Here is a 15,000-nt window from a genome sequence, read left to right as displayed (position 1 = left end):
ATACGTATATATGCACATATACATACACATATGCGTTTGCGTTTACGTATATGTATATGTTGACGACTACGTACACGTATACGTTTATGTGCACATATAAATTTATGTACATACATGCATGTAAACACGCACACACACACGCACACACACACACACACACACACACACACACACACACACACACACACACACGCACACACACACACACACACACACACACACACACACACACACACACAGTGCCCCTGAACCTCACGAAGGCAAATACCCGGATGAGTTCGATGGTCTCCCCCCTCCCCCTTCCCTGCCAGGTCATCGTCAGCGTTCACGGGTTTAGGGTCGATTTCCCCCCCCCTCTCCCCCTCTCCCCACCCACTCGCCCCTCCATTTAGATGTATTAAAAGATAGTGAAAAGTAGGGGTCGACTCTCCCGCCTCTTTCGAAATTCCTTTTATTTTTTATTCATTTCTCCTTCGTCGTCGTGGCTCGCCTGTTCCTCCTCCTCTTCCTCTCCTCTTTCCTCGATTTTTTTTCTTATTCTTCCTCTTATTCTTATTATTCTTATTTCTCTTCATTATTTTTTTCCTCCTCCTCTCCTCTTTCCTCGATTTTTTTCTTCTTCTTCCACTTCTTTTTATTCATCTTCATTATTTTTTAAAATCTTCTTGCCTCCCTCTCGTTCACCCTTCTTTCCTCAGGCTTCTCATTCTTCCTCTTCCTCGTTATCTTCTTTATTTCCCTTTCTTCTCCTTATCTCTCTCTTGCATCCAAAAAAATAAATGAATAAATAAAAAGAAATCAAAAATAAAAAAAATAATAATAAAAATGAAAAATAAAAATAGCTAAATTGAAAAGGTGGATCTTTGAAAAAAAAAAAAATATTATTGAATTATAAGCGTTTTTTTCATATATTTTTTTTATGTAACTAACGAATCACATTTCGTTTTAAATGATTAATGGAGGCCTTTTATGAATTCAAAAACATTTTTATGTGATATGACTCGGCCCAATGGCTTTACAACATGGCATTTTTTTTAACATTTGATTGGAATTAACGTTTCTTAAATCTATAAATTTTGTGATTGAATTTATTTATTTATTTGTTTTTTAGCCATTTTGTAAAAGAGAGATTTAATTAAAAGAGTATTTTTAAACATGAATATATATTTTTGGAAAATTTTTCATTTCTTGTAAATAAATCGAAAATGAAAAAATAGTTTCGGATAATTTAGAAAAAAGAAAGATTATCGCGAATTTTCATTTAAATAAAAAAGATAAAACTGAAACGAATGCAACAAGAATCCAAACAAAGACACACGGGCACGAAGAGAGAATGAAAAAAGAAAAAAAGAAGAAAAGAAAAATTCTAGAATGAAAAAAGCCCGAAAAAAGAAAGAAAGAAAAATGAATGAAAAAGCCCGAAAATGAAAAAAAGGAAAAAGAAAAAATGAAAAAAGACCGAAAAAAGAAAGAAATAGTGAAAAAAGACCGAAAAAAAGAAAGAAAAAGTGAAAAAAAAACGAAAAAGAAAGGAAGAACAAAGAAAGCCCGATAACCGAAGGCTTGGCGCTGCACCGTATCCGCTGCAACGGACGAACGGCGAAATCCGACGCCCTGCTCTGCCGCGCCGATCCGGGTGGGCGGGGGCGGGGGTGGGGGAGAGGGATGTGAGAAGAGGCGAGGGTAGGGGTGGAGGGAGAGGGGAAGGGGAGAGGGATATGAGAAGAGGCAGGGGGTAGGGTTGGAGGGAGGAGGAGGGAAGGGGAGAGGGATATGAGAAGAGGCGGGGGTGGGGGTGGAGGGAGAGGAGAGGGATATGAGAAGGGGCGAGGGTAGGGAAGAAGGATATGAGAGGGGCAGGGGTAGGGGTGGAGGGAGAAGGGGGAGGGGAAGGGGAGAGGGAGAGGGATATGAGAGGAGGCGGGGGGAGGGGAAGGGGAGAGGGATATGAGAAGAGGCGGGGAGTAGGGGTGGAGGGAGAAGGGGGAGGGGTAGGGGGAGAGGGATATGAGAGGAGGCGGGACAGGGTAAGGAGGGGGGAGGGATGGGAAAAGGGGGAAGGGGTGGAAGTATGGTGGAGGGGGAGTGTGGGAAGGGGTGGGGATGGGGGGAAGGGGAGAGAGACATAGAAGGGGGCGGGAGGGAAGGGGAAAGTGAAGGAGAAAGGGATTTGGAAGGGGGTTGGTGCTAGGGGAAGGGGAGCTGGATATAGAAAGAGGACAGGGTGAGGGGAAGAGGAGAGGATGAGGGGGTATTGGGCGGTGGGGGCGTGGGGGTGGGGGGAGACCAACGGGTGGAAGGGGAGAGGGATATGGAAAGGGTGTGGGGGAGGGTGGTGCTAGGGGAAGGGGGAGCTGGATATAGAAAGAGGACGGGGTGAGGGGAGGAGGGGGAGGATGAGGGGGTATTGGACGGTGGGGGCGTGGGGAGAGCAACGGGTGGAAGGGAGAGGGATTTGGAAAGGGTGTGGGGAGGGGTGGTACTAGGGGTAGGGAAGGGGAGCTGGATATGAAAGAGGACGGGGTGAGGGGGAGGAGGAGAGGATGAGGGGGTACTGGACGGTGGGGGCGTGGGGATGGGGGGAGGGGAGCAACAGGTGACACTGGCTCGCCAACACAGATCCGATTGGCTGCGTTTTGTGTCGGGCGCTTTCAGGGGCGGGGACCTCTTTGGATTCAGTCATTATTTATTATTTATTTTGTATTTATTTTCCCCTCTGCGCGACATGGCTTCGTGAATGGCGATTTATTTAAACTGTGAAGTGGGGATTAAGAGGAGAGGAGGGGGGAGGGGGGGAGGGGGGTTTGAGGGCCTTCGCGAGGGAGGGAGAGAGAAAGAGGGAGGGAAAGAGACGTGTTATTGCTGTTGTCCTTGTCCTCCTCCATCTTCTTCTTCTTCTTCCTCCTGGGCCTCCTCCTCCTCCTTCTTCTTATCCTCCCTTTTCTTCCTCGGCCTCCTACTTCTTCTTCTTCTTCTTCCTCGGCCTCCCCCTTCTTCTCGTCCTCGTCCTCCTCCTCTTTCAGCTGCTTGTTGTTGTTGTTGTTATTGTTGTTGTTGTTGTTGTTGTTGTTCTTCTTCTTCTTCTTCTTCTTCCTCTGTCTTCTTCGTCTTGATCTTGTTCTTCTTTTACTCTCTTCTTTTCTTCTTCATCTTTTTCTTTCATCCTTTTTCTTCTTCTCCCCCTCCTCCTCCTTCCAATCCCACGTCTTTCGTCGCTGCTGGTTGTCTGTTCCTTTTTTATTATGACCCGTTTAATCCTCTTCTCCTCTTGATCCTCTTACCGTCTTTGCCTGTTCCGCTTTCATCATTATTCTCTCTCTTTCTTTCTCTGTCTGTCTGTCTGTCTGTCTCACTTTCTCTCTCTCTCTCTCTCTCTCTCTCTCTCTCTCTCTCTCTCTCTCTCTCTCTCTCTCTCTCTCTCTCTCTCGCTCGCTCGCTCCCTCTCCCTCTCCCTCTCCTCTCCCTCCTCTCCCTCTCCCTCTCCTCCACCCTATCCCTCTCCCTCTCCCTCTACTCCACCTCTCCCCCTTCCTCATCCTCTTGCCTCCTCCACCTCTCCCTCTCCTCCACCTCTCCCTCCCTCCCTCCCCCCCTCTCTCATTTTTGCTTCTTTCCTCACCCTACCCGTTATCACACCGTCTCTACCAGTTCCCCCCCTCCATCCTTCCCTTCTCCCTCCCCTCCTCTCGCCTCCTCTCGCCTCCTCTCGCTTCCTCTGACCCCCGCTTAATCATTGGATGAAAAAAGAAAGAGAAAAACACATAAATATTCATAACTGTTGGTTACTTTCCCTCATAGAGACGTCGGTCGTGTACTGCGTGATGCATTTTGGTCGTTTATATGGAAAGCAGCTTAACCCTTGGCCCCTCCGACCAGGGAGAGGGGAGGGGGGGAGAGGAGGGGAGGAGGGAAGGGGAGAGGTGGTGAGGGGATAGGAGGGGAGGGAAGGAGAGGTGGTGAGGGGAGGGAAGGGGATAGGAACGAAAAAGGAGGGGAGAGGGGGGGGAGAAGGGGGGGGGGGGGAGAGGAGAGGAGGAGACGGGAAAGGATGGGAGGGAAGGGAAGGGGAAGAGGGAGCAAGGATGGGAAGAGGAGGGAGGGGAAAGGAGAGGTGGTGAGGGGAGGGGAGGAGGAGGGAGGGAGGAGGGAAGAGGGGTAAGGATGGGAGGAGTAGGAGGGGAAAGGAGAGGTGGTAAGGGGAGGGGAAAACAGAGATGGTGAGGGGAAAGGGAGGGGAGGGGAGGAGAGAAAAGGAGAGTTGAGGAGAGAAGAGGAAAGGAAAGGAGAGTGAGAGGGGAGGTAGGGAGGGAGGTAGAGACAGTCAGAGAGGGAGACAGACACAGACAGATAGACAGAATGTCAAACAAACAGACAGAAACATACACATACCAACAAACACAGACAGACAGAGAGCGAAACGAACCCGTTCGAAGGAAAGAGAGACAGCGTAAAAGTCAAGAAAGAGGGGGAGTGAGGGCGAGAAAATAAATAGTGTGATTGAGGAGACCCTTATTTAAGGCTCTGTTTCGAAAAGTTGGTAATCGAAGCAGAGATTGGACGGCGCCGCTTTATCTGGAGGAGCCCTTAGAGGAGCCCTTAGGATCGCTATCTCGGACGCTGGGAGGGGAGAGGGGGGAGGATGGGAGGAGGGGGAGGGGCTGTGGGAGGAGGAGGGGATGGGAGGGGAGGGGGGAGGAGGGGATGAGAGATGGGAGGGGGAGAGGCTGGGAGGGGAGGGGAGAGAGGAGCTGTGAGGGGAGGAGGAGGGGCTGTGGGAGGAGGGAGGTGCTGGGAGGGGAGAGGGAAGGGATGAGATGGGAGGGGGAGGGGGCTGGGGAGGGGCCGGCTTTAGGAGGAGGAGGGGATGGGAGAGGAGGGGAGGGGCAGTGGGTGGGAGGGGGAGGAGCTGGAGGGGGAGGGGGAGGGGCTAGGAGGGCCCGTAGGAGGAGGATGGGATGGGAGGGAGGGGGGCAGTGGGAGGGGAGGGAGGAGGGAGGGGCCGTAGGAGTGGAAGAAGGGCTGGGGAGAAGGAGGGGCTGGAGGGAGAGGGGAGGGGAGGAGGAGGACGGGCTGGGAGGGGAGGGGGGCAGGGGCAGTAGGAGGAGGAGGGGCTGTTGGAAAGTGCGGAGGTGGGGGAGTGAGGGAGGGAAGTACCGTTCTGTGGTGGTTTAGATGGAAGGATTATTATTTTTTTTAATTCTGATTATTATTTGTAAATAGTGGCAATGCTGGCGTTGTTATCACCTCCACCATCACCTGTCTCCCTCCCCCATCATCACCCGTCTCCCTCCACCACCATCCCCCGTCTTCCTCCACCACCATCACCTGTCCCTCCACCACGACTTCCTTTCCGGTCAACATCTCCCTTGTCCTGTTCCCTTCTCCCCCTCTGGCTCCCGACGTCCCCGAAGAGGCTCTGGCCATTAGCATTCCGTTGGTTTCCCCCGAGGAGGACTTGGAGGAGGAGGGGGGGAAGGGGGAGGGTAGGAAGGGCAGAGAGGGGGGGAGGGGGAGGGTAGGAAGGGCAAAGAGGGGAGGAGAAGAGGGGAGTGGCATAGACATAGGGGAGGGGGGAGGGTAGGAAGGGCAGAGAGGGGGGGGAGAAGAGGGGGAGGTGGCATAGACATAGGGGAGGGGGAGGGTAGGAAGGGCAGAGAGAGGGGGGGGAGAGGGGAGAGGCATAGACATAGGAGACATAGGAGAGGGGGAGGGTAGAAAGGGCAGAGAGAGGGGGGAGGAGAGGGGAGTGGCATAGACATAGGCAGACAAACATAGATAGACACACAGACACAAACATGGATATAGAGAGGAAGACAGACAGGCAGACAGACACCACGCTCATATAGATTTATGTGTGTATGCATACGAGCAGAAAGTATACAAGCATTCCTGTATAAATGCAGACAGGCAGGCAGGCAGGCAGACAGATAGATTTATTGATTGATAGATAGATAGATAGACAGACAGACAGACAGATAGATAGATAGATTGATTAATTGATTGATTGATTGATTGATAGATAGATAGATTGATAGATAGATAGACAGACAGACAGATTGATTGATTGATTGATTGATAGATAGATTGATAGATAGATAGATAGATAGATAGATAGACAGATAGACAGGCAGACAGACAGATAGATAGACAGACAGACAGATAAACAGGCAGACAGACACAAACACACACACACACACACACACACACACACACACACACACATGAAAATAGAGATGGAGACAGAGACATAAACAGAGATGGAGAAAGAGACAAAGACAGAGATGGAGAAAGAGACAGACAGAGATGGAGCGAGAGCGAAGGAGGCCCAAGCGAGAGAGGCGTCCTCGGCGAGCCTCCTTCAGCGCCGCCCTCGGGAACGGAGCGTGGAGGGATCGCTCGCACCCTCGGGAGGAACCCCTCAGGGCTCTCCTCAGGAAATCCTACGCGCGGTCAGCTGGCACAAGGGAAGGAGGGATTATAATAGGATATTGATCCTCCAGCTGGCAGCCAGGTGGTGGCCTCGCGGGCTTAGTAGGAGGGGGGTGGGAGACGGGGAGGAAAGGAAAGGGAGAGAGTGAAAGAGGAATGGAGGGAAGAAGGAGGGGGTGGTGGGAAGGTAAGGAGAGAGAGGTAAGAAGGTAGGAAGGAAAGAGTGAAGGAATGAAAGGAGGGAGAGATAGGAGGTGAGGAAGAAGAGGAAGGATGGATGGAAGGAAAGAAGGAAAGATAGAAATTAGGAGAGAGAAAGAGGCAAAATGGAGGAAAAGAATGAATGAAGGAAAGTAAGAAAGGAAGAAATTAGGAGGTAGAGAGGAGAGAGGAGGAAGGAAGGAAGGAAATACATATATATGTGAATGAATGAATGAATAGATAAATTGATTAATTAGAAAGGAAGGAAATGGAGAGAGAGGTGGTAAAAGGAAGGAGGGAAGGGAAAAGGATGGAGAATGGAGCGTACCTCGAAGGAGGAGGGATAGAAGCGACCGATGACTTTGTTGGCGATTGACGAAGGAAACGATCGCCGATTGTCGCTGACGTCACTTTCGGCCGATGACTGTCTATCGACGGCTCTGTGGCTCTCGAGTTAACAGGACGCATCAGGCTGTGAAAGAGTCGAGGAACTGAAGAGTAATTTTGGCTCCTCGTTTCGAAAATGGTTTTTAGATCACGATGCTGGAAACGGTTCGACGTGGTATGAGTGGACTTGCGGGTCGAGTCACGGTGGAACTCCGTGTGCAGAGACGAGGTGGATGGTTTAAAGGGTGGGGGTAAAAAATGTAAATAAGTGGTTATGTATGTAAGTATAAGTGTGTGTGTGTGTTTGTTTGTTTGTGTGTGTTTATGTATGTGTTTGTGTATATATGCGTGTGTGTGTGTGTGTATGTGTTTGTTTGTGTATGTCTTTGTGTGTGTTTGTGTATGTGTTCGTGTGTGTGTTCGTGTATGTGTCCGTGTCTGTTTGTGTATGTGTGCGTGTGTTTGTTTGTGTATGTATGCGTGTGTATACATGCTTGTGTTTGTTTGTGTATGTGTCCGTGTGTATGTGTTTGTTTTGTATGTGTGCGTGTGTATATGTCCGTGTGTGTGTATGTATCCGCGTGTATCCGTGTCCGTGTGTGTGTATGTATCCGCGTGTATCCGTGTCCGTGTCCGTGTCCGTATGTATCCGTCTGTATCCGTATGTGCGTAAAAACACACGTTATTTCCCCTCTTTAACACCACCACTTCACCCCCCCCCCCTCTCTCCCCAGGGCGGAAACGCGGCCCTGGGAGCTGAGGACGCCTACGTGGAGGAGGAGGACGCCCAACGCCCGTCTGACGCCCACCACGCCGCCGTCCGTCAGGTATTTGGGCTTTCTCTCATTTTTCTTTGTTTTTTTTTTCCGGTCTTCGAGTCGTTTCTTTCATTTCTTTAAGATTTTCTGACGATCATCCAATATTTTTTTTTTTTTAATTTCTCTAGATTTTCTCCCTATCATCCAGTTATTTCTTTCATTTCTCATCCATTAATTTCTCTCATTTCTCTAGATTTTTTTCCCGGTCATCGAATCGTTTCTTTTATTTCTTTAAGATTTTCTGTCAATCATGAGATTATTGTTTTTATTAAAGATAAATCTTCCATCCAATATAAATTGTTTTAATTTCTTAGGATTTTCTCCCGATTATCCAGTTATTTCTTTCATTTCTCATTCAATAATTTCTCTCATTTCTTAAGATTTTCTCACGATCATCCAATTATTTCTTTCATTTCTCAAGATTTTCTCCAGATCAGGGATTTTTTTTTTTCATTTCTCAAAGATTTTCACCCGATCATCCAACTATTTCTTAAAAAAAAAAAAAAAAAAAAAAAAATCTCCCGATCATCGAATCGTTTCTTTCATTTCTTTAAGATTTTCTGTCAGTCATGAAATTATTTTTTTCATTTAAAAAAATTCTCCCATCCAATATATATATTTTTTTAATTTCTTAAGATTTTCTCTCGATCATCCAGTTATTTCTTTCATTTCTCATCCAATAATTTCTCTCATTTCTTAATATTTTCTCCCCGATCATCCAATTATTTCTTTCATTTCTCAAGATTTTCTCCAGATCATGTTTTTTTTCTTCATTTCTCAAAGATTTTCACCCAATTATCCAACTATTTCTTTTATTAAAAAAAAATCTCCCGATCATCGAGTCATTTCTTTCATTTCTCTAGATTTTTTTTCCCGGTCATCGAATCGTTTCTTTCATTTCTTTAAGATTTTCTGTCAATCATGAGATTATTGTTTTTATTAAAGATAAATCTTCCATCCAATATAAATTGTTTTAATTTCTTAGGATTTTCTCCCGATTATCCAGTTATTTCTTTCATTTCTCATTCAATAATTTCTCTCATTTCTTAAGATTTTCTCACGATCATCCAATTATTTCTTTCATTTCTCAAGATTTTCTCCAGATCAGGGATTTTTTTTTTTTCATTTCTCAAAGATTTTCACCCGATCATCCAACTATTTCTTAAAAAAAAAAAAAAAAAAAAAAAAATCTCCCGATCATCGAATCGTTTCTTTCATTTCTTAAGATTTTCTGGCAATCATGAAAATATTTTTTCATTAAAAAAAATTCTCCCATCCAATATATATATATTTTTAATTTCTTAAGATTTTCTCCCGATTATCCAGTTATTTCTTTCATTTCTCATCCAATAATTTCTCTCATTTCTTAAGATTTTCTCCCAATTATCCAATTATTTATTTCATTTCTCAAGATTTTCTCCAGATCATGTTTTTTTTTTCATTTCTCAAAGATTTTCACCCAATTATCCAACTATTTCTTTTATTTAAAAAAAATCTCCCGATCATCGAATCATTTCTTTCATTTCTTAAGATATTCTGTCAATCATGAAATTTTTTTAATAGAAAAATTCTCCCGTCCAATATATATATATATATTTTTTTTATTTCTTAAGGTTTTCTCCCGATTATCCAATTATTTCTTTCATTTCTTATCCATTAATTCCTTTCATTTCTCTAGATTTTTTTTCCGGTCATCGAATCGTTTCTTTCATTTCTTTAAGATTTTCTGTCAATCATGAAATTATTTTTTCATTTAAAAAAATTCTCCCATCCAATATATATATTTTTTAAATTTCTTAAGGTTTTCTCCCGATCATCAAATTATTTCTTTCATTTCTCATCCATTAATTTCTCTCATTTCTTAAGATTATCTCCCGGTCATCCAGTCATTTCTTTCATTTCTTTAAGATTTTCTCCCGATCATCCAATCATTTTTTTTTTTTATTTAAAAAAATCTTCCACCCAATCATTTCTTTCATTTCTTAAGATTTTCTGTCAGTCATGAAATTATTTTTTCATTTAAAAAATTCTCCCATCCAATATATATGTTTTTTTCTTAAGGTTTTCTCCCGATCATCCAGTCATTTCCTTAATTTTTCATCCAATAATTTCTTTAATTTCTTAAGATTTTCTCCCGATTATCCAATTATTTTTTTCATTTCTCAAGATTTTCTCCTGATCATGGATTTTTTTTTCATTTCTCAAAGATTTTTACCCAATTATCAAACTATGTCTTTAATTAAAAAAAAAGAAAAATCTCCCGATCATGAAATTATTTCTTAAATTTCTCAAGATTTTCTCACAATCATCGAATCATTTCTTAAGATTTTCCCCTGATCATCGAATCATGTCTTTCATTTCTTAAGATTTTCTCCCAATCATCCAATCATTTCTTTCATTTCTTAAGATTTTCTCCTGATCATGGATTTTTTTTTCTATCTTTTCTCAAAGATTTTTACCCCATTATCCTACTATTTCTTTAATTAAAAAAATAAAAATCTCCCGATCATGGAATCATTTCTTTGATTTCCTAAGATTTTCTCCCGATCATCCAATCATGTCGTTCATTTCTCAAGCTTTTCTCCAGTTATCATCCAATTATTTCTTTCCTTTCTAATCCAATAATTTCTCTCATTTCTTAAGATTTTCTCCCAAGTAGCCAATCATTTCTTTCATTTCCAAAAGATTTCCCCCCATCATCCAATTATTTCTTTCATTTAAAAAAATCTCCCATCCAATATTTTTGTTAATTTCTTAAGGTTTTCTCCCGATTATTCAGTTATTTCTTTCATTTCTCATCCAGTCATTTCTTTCATTTCTTTAAGATTTTCTCCCGATCATCCAATCATTTTTTTTTTATTAAAAAAAATCTTCCACCCAATCATTTCTTTCATTTCTTAAGATTTTCTGTCAGTCATGAAATTATTTTTTCATTTAAAAAATTCTCCCATCCAATATATATATTTTTTTCTTAAGGTTTTCTCCCGATCATCCAGTCATTTCCTTAATTTCCAAAAGATTTACCCGCGATCATCCAATCATTTTTTTTTTCATTTTAAAAAGATCTCCCATCCAATATATTTTTTTAATTTCTTGTTTTTCTCTCGATCTTCCAATCATTTCTTTCATTTCCAAAAGATTTCCCCCCATCATCCAATTATTTCTTTCATTTCTCAAGATTTTCTCCAGATCATGATTTTTTTTCATTTCTCAAAGATTTTCACCCGATTATCCAACTATTTCTTTTAATAATAAAAAAAAGAATCTCCGGATCATGAAATTATTTCTTTCATTTCTCAAGATTTTCTCAAAATCATCGAATAATTTCTTAAGATTTTCCCCTTATCATCGAATCATGTCTTTCTTTTCTTTATTTTTTTCCCCGATCATCCAATCATTTCTTTCCTTTCTAAAGATTTTCTCCTGATCATGGATTTTTTTTTCATTTCTCAAAGATTTTTACCCAAATATCCAACTATTTCTTTAATAAAAAAAAAGAAAAAAAATCTCCCGATCATTGAATTATTTATTTAATTTCTTAAGGTTTTCTCCCGATTATCCAGTTATTTCTTTCATTTCTCATTCAATAATTTCTCTCATTTCTTAAGATTTTCTCCCAAGTAGCCAATCATTTCTTTCATTTCCAAAAGATTTTCTCTCCGATCATCCAATTATTTCTTTCATTTAAAAAAATCTCCCATCCAATATTTTTGTTAATTTTTTAAGGTTTTCTCTCGATCATCCAATTATTTCCTTCATTTTTCATCCAATAATTTCTTTAATTTCTTAAGATTATCTCCCGGTCATCCAGTCATTTCTTTCATTTCTTTAAGATTTTCTCCCGATCATCCAATCATTTTTTTTTTATTAAAAAAAATCTTCCACTTAATCTTCATTTCTTTCATTTTCTTAAGATTTTCTGTCAGTCATGAAATTATTTTTCATTTAAAAAAATTCTCACATCCAATATATATATTTTTTCTTCAAGGTTTCTCCCGATCATCCAAGTCATTTCCTTAATTTCAAAAGATTTACCCGCGATCATTAATCATTTTTTTCATTTTTAAAGATCTCCCATCCAATATATTTTTTTAATTTCTTGTTTTTCTCTCGATCTTCCAATCATTTTCTTTCATTTCCAAAGATTTCCCCCCATCATCCAATTTATTTCTTTCATTTCTCAAGATTTTCTCCAGATCATGATTTTTTTTCATTTCTCAAAGATTTTCACCCGATTATCCAACTATTTCTTTTAATAATAAAAAAAAGAATCTCCGGATCATGAAATTATTTCTTTCATTTCTCAAGATTTTCTCAAAATCATCGAATAATTTCTTAAGATTTTCCCCTTATCATCGAATCATGTCTTTCTTTTCTTTATTTTTTTCCCCGATCATCCAATCATTTCTTTCCTTTCTAAAGATTTTCTCCTGATCATGGATTTTTTTTTCATTTCTCAAAGATTTTTACCCAAATATCCAACTATTTCTTTAATAAAAAAAAAGAAAAAAAATCTCCCGATCATTGAATTATTTATTTAATTTCTTCAGATTTTCTCCCGATCATCGAATCATTTCTTTCATTTCTCATCCAATAATTTCTCTCATTTCTTAAGATTTTCTCCCGATTAGCCAATCATTTCTTTCATTTCCAAAAGATTTCCCCCCATCATCCAATTATTTCTTTCATTTAAAAAAATCTCCCATCCAATATTTTTGTTAATTTTTTAAGGTTTTCTCTCGATCATCCAATTATTTCCTTCATTTTTCATCCAATAATTTCTTTAATTTCTTAAGATTATCTCCCGGTCATCCAGTCATTTCTTTCATTTCTTTAAGATTTTCTCCCGATCATCCAATCATTTTTTTTTTATTAAAAAAAATCTTCCACCCAATCATTTCTTTCATTTCTTAAGATTTTCTGTCAGTCATGAAATTATTTTTTCATTTAAAAAATTCTCCCATCCAATATATATATTTTTTTCTTAAGGTTTTCTCCCGATCATCCAGTCATTTCCTTAATTTCCAAAAGATTTACCCGCGATCATCCAATCATTTTTTTTTTCATTTTAAAAGATTCTCCATCCAATATATATTTTTTTTTAATTTCTTGTTTTTCGATCTTCCGCAATCATTTCTTTCATTTCCAAAGATTTCCCTCATCATCCAATCATTTCTTTCATTTCTCAAGATTTTCTCCAGATCATGGATTTTTTTCATTTCTCTATTTTCGCCCAATTATCAAACTATTTCTTTTATAAAAAAAAAAAAAAAAAATCTCCCGATCATGAAATTATTTCTTTCATTTCTCAAGATTTTCTCAAAATCATCGAATAATTTCTTAAGATTTTTTTCCCCAATCATCCAATCATTTCTTTCATTTCTAAAAGATTTTCTCCAGATCATCGATTTTTTTTCATTTCTCAAAGATTTTTACCCAGTTATCCAACTGTTTCTTTAATAAAAAAAAGAAAAAAATCTCCCGATCATTGAATTATTTCTTAAATTTCTCAAGATTTTCTCACAATCATCGAATCATTTCTTCATTTCTCATCCAATAATTTCTCATTTCTCTTAAGATTTTCTCCTAAGTATGCCAATGATTTCTTTCATTCTTAAAAGATTTCCCCCCCATCATCCAATTTTACGAGCTTTTTCATTTAAAAAAATCTCATCCAATATTTTTTGTTAATTTTCGCGTTTTCTCGATCATCCAATTATTTCCTTCATTTTTCATCCAATAATTTTTTAATTTCTTTAAGATTTATTCCCCGGTCATCCAGCTATTTCTTTCATTTCTTAAGATTTTCTCACGATCATCCAATCATTTTTTTCATTTAAAAAGATCTCCCATCCAATCATTTCTTTCATTTCTTTAAAATTTTCTGTCAGTCATGAAATTATTTCTTTCATTTAAAAAATTCTCCCATCCAATATATATATTTTTTTTTCTTAAGGTTTTCTCCCGATCATCCAGTCATACTTCCTTAATTTCCAAAAAAAGATTTACCCGCGATCATCCAATCATTTTTTTTTTTTCATTTTAAAAAGATCTCCCATCCAATATATTTTTTAATTTCTTGTTTTTACTCTCGATCTTCCAATCATTTCTTTCATTTCCAAAAGATTTCCCCGCATCATCCAGTCATTTCCTTCATTTTTAAAATATTTTCTCTTGATCATGGATTTTTTTTTTCATTTCTCAAAGATTTTCACCCGATTATCCAACTATTTCTTTTAATTTAAAAAAAAGTCTCACGATCATGAAATTATTTCTTTCATTTCTCAAGATTTTCTCAAAATCATCGAATAATTTCTTAAGATTTTCCCCTGATCATCGAATCATGTCTTTCATTTCTTGAGATTTTTTCCCAATCATCCAATCATTTCTTTCATTTCTCAAGATTTTCTCCAGATCATGGATTTTTTTTTCATTTCTCAAAGATTTTTACCCCATTATCCTACTATTTCTTTAATTAAAAAAATAAAAATCTCCCGATCATGGAATCATTTCTTTGATTTCCTAAGATTTTCTCCCGATCATCCAATCATGTCGTTCATTTCTCAAGCTTTTCTCCAGTTATCATCCAGTTATTTGTTTCATTTCTCATCCAGTAATTTATCTAATTTCTTAAGATTTTCTCCCGATCATCCAATCATTTTTTTTTTTCATTGCTCAAAGATTTTCACCCGATTATCCAATTGAATCTTTAATTAAAGAAAAAAATCTCTCGATCTTCGAATTATTTCTTTCATTTTGGAATTGTTTTTTTTCATTTCTCAAAGATTTTCTCCCCATTGTCCATTTCTTTAATAATAGAAAAAAGAATCTCCCGATCATCCAATTATTTATTTAATTTCTTAAGATTTTCACACAATCATCCAATCATTTCTTTCATTTAAAAATTCTCCCATCCAATCATTTCTTTCATTTCTCAACATTTTCTCCCAATCATCCGATCATTTCTCAAGATTTTTTTTTCCAAATCATCCGATCATTTCTTTCACTTCCCAAGATTTTCTCCCGATCATCCAATTATTCCCCTACACCTCCACCCCCACCCCCCTTCCCCCCTTCCCCATCCTCTCCCCTCCCCCTAACGCTGACCGACTGGCGCCCCCTCCCTCCCCCCCCCCACCCACCCTCCTTTTCCCCCCCTTCCCCC

General features: G+C 39.8%; 1 protein-coding gene across 1 annotated transcript in view; it reads left to right on the top strand.

The window, feature by feature from the left end:
• The window catches only part of LOC138867921 (D-glucuronyl C5-epimerase-like), a gene marked incomplete at its 3' end in the record, with an annotated part of 165,273 nt that extends 157,429 nt beyond the window's left edge, over positions 1–7,844 (top strand). The window contains 1 exon segment of the mRNA XM_070145038.1: positions 7,752–7,844. Coding sequence (XP_070001139.1) covers positions 7,752–7,844 — 93 coding nt within the window.
• Between the last annotated feature and the right edge of the window lie 7,156 nt (positions 7,845–15,000).

Source organism: Penaeus vannamei, chromosome 33 (genome assembly GCF_042767895.1).
Source record: "Penaeus vannamei isolate JL-2024 chromosome 33, ASM4276789v1, whole genome shotgun sequence".
Taxonomy (NCBI): domain Eukaryota; kingdom Metazoa; phylum Arthropoda; class Malacostraca; order Decapoda; family Penaeidae; genus Penaeus; species Penaeus vannamei.
The sequence above is the reverse complement of the archived record's forward strand: the minus strand, read 5'-3'. Positions and strand labels throughout refer to the sequence as shown.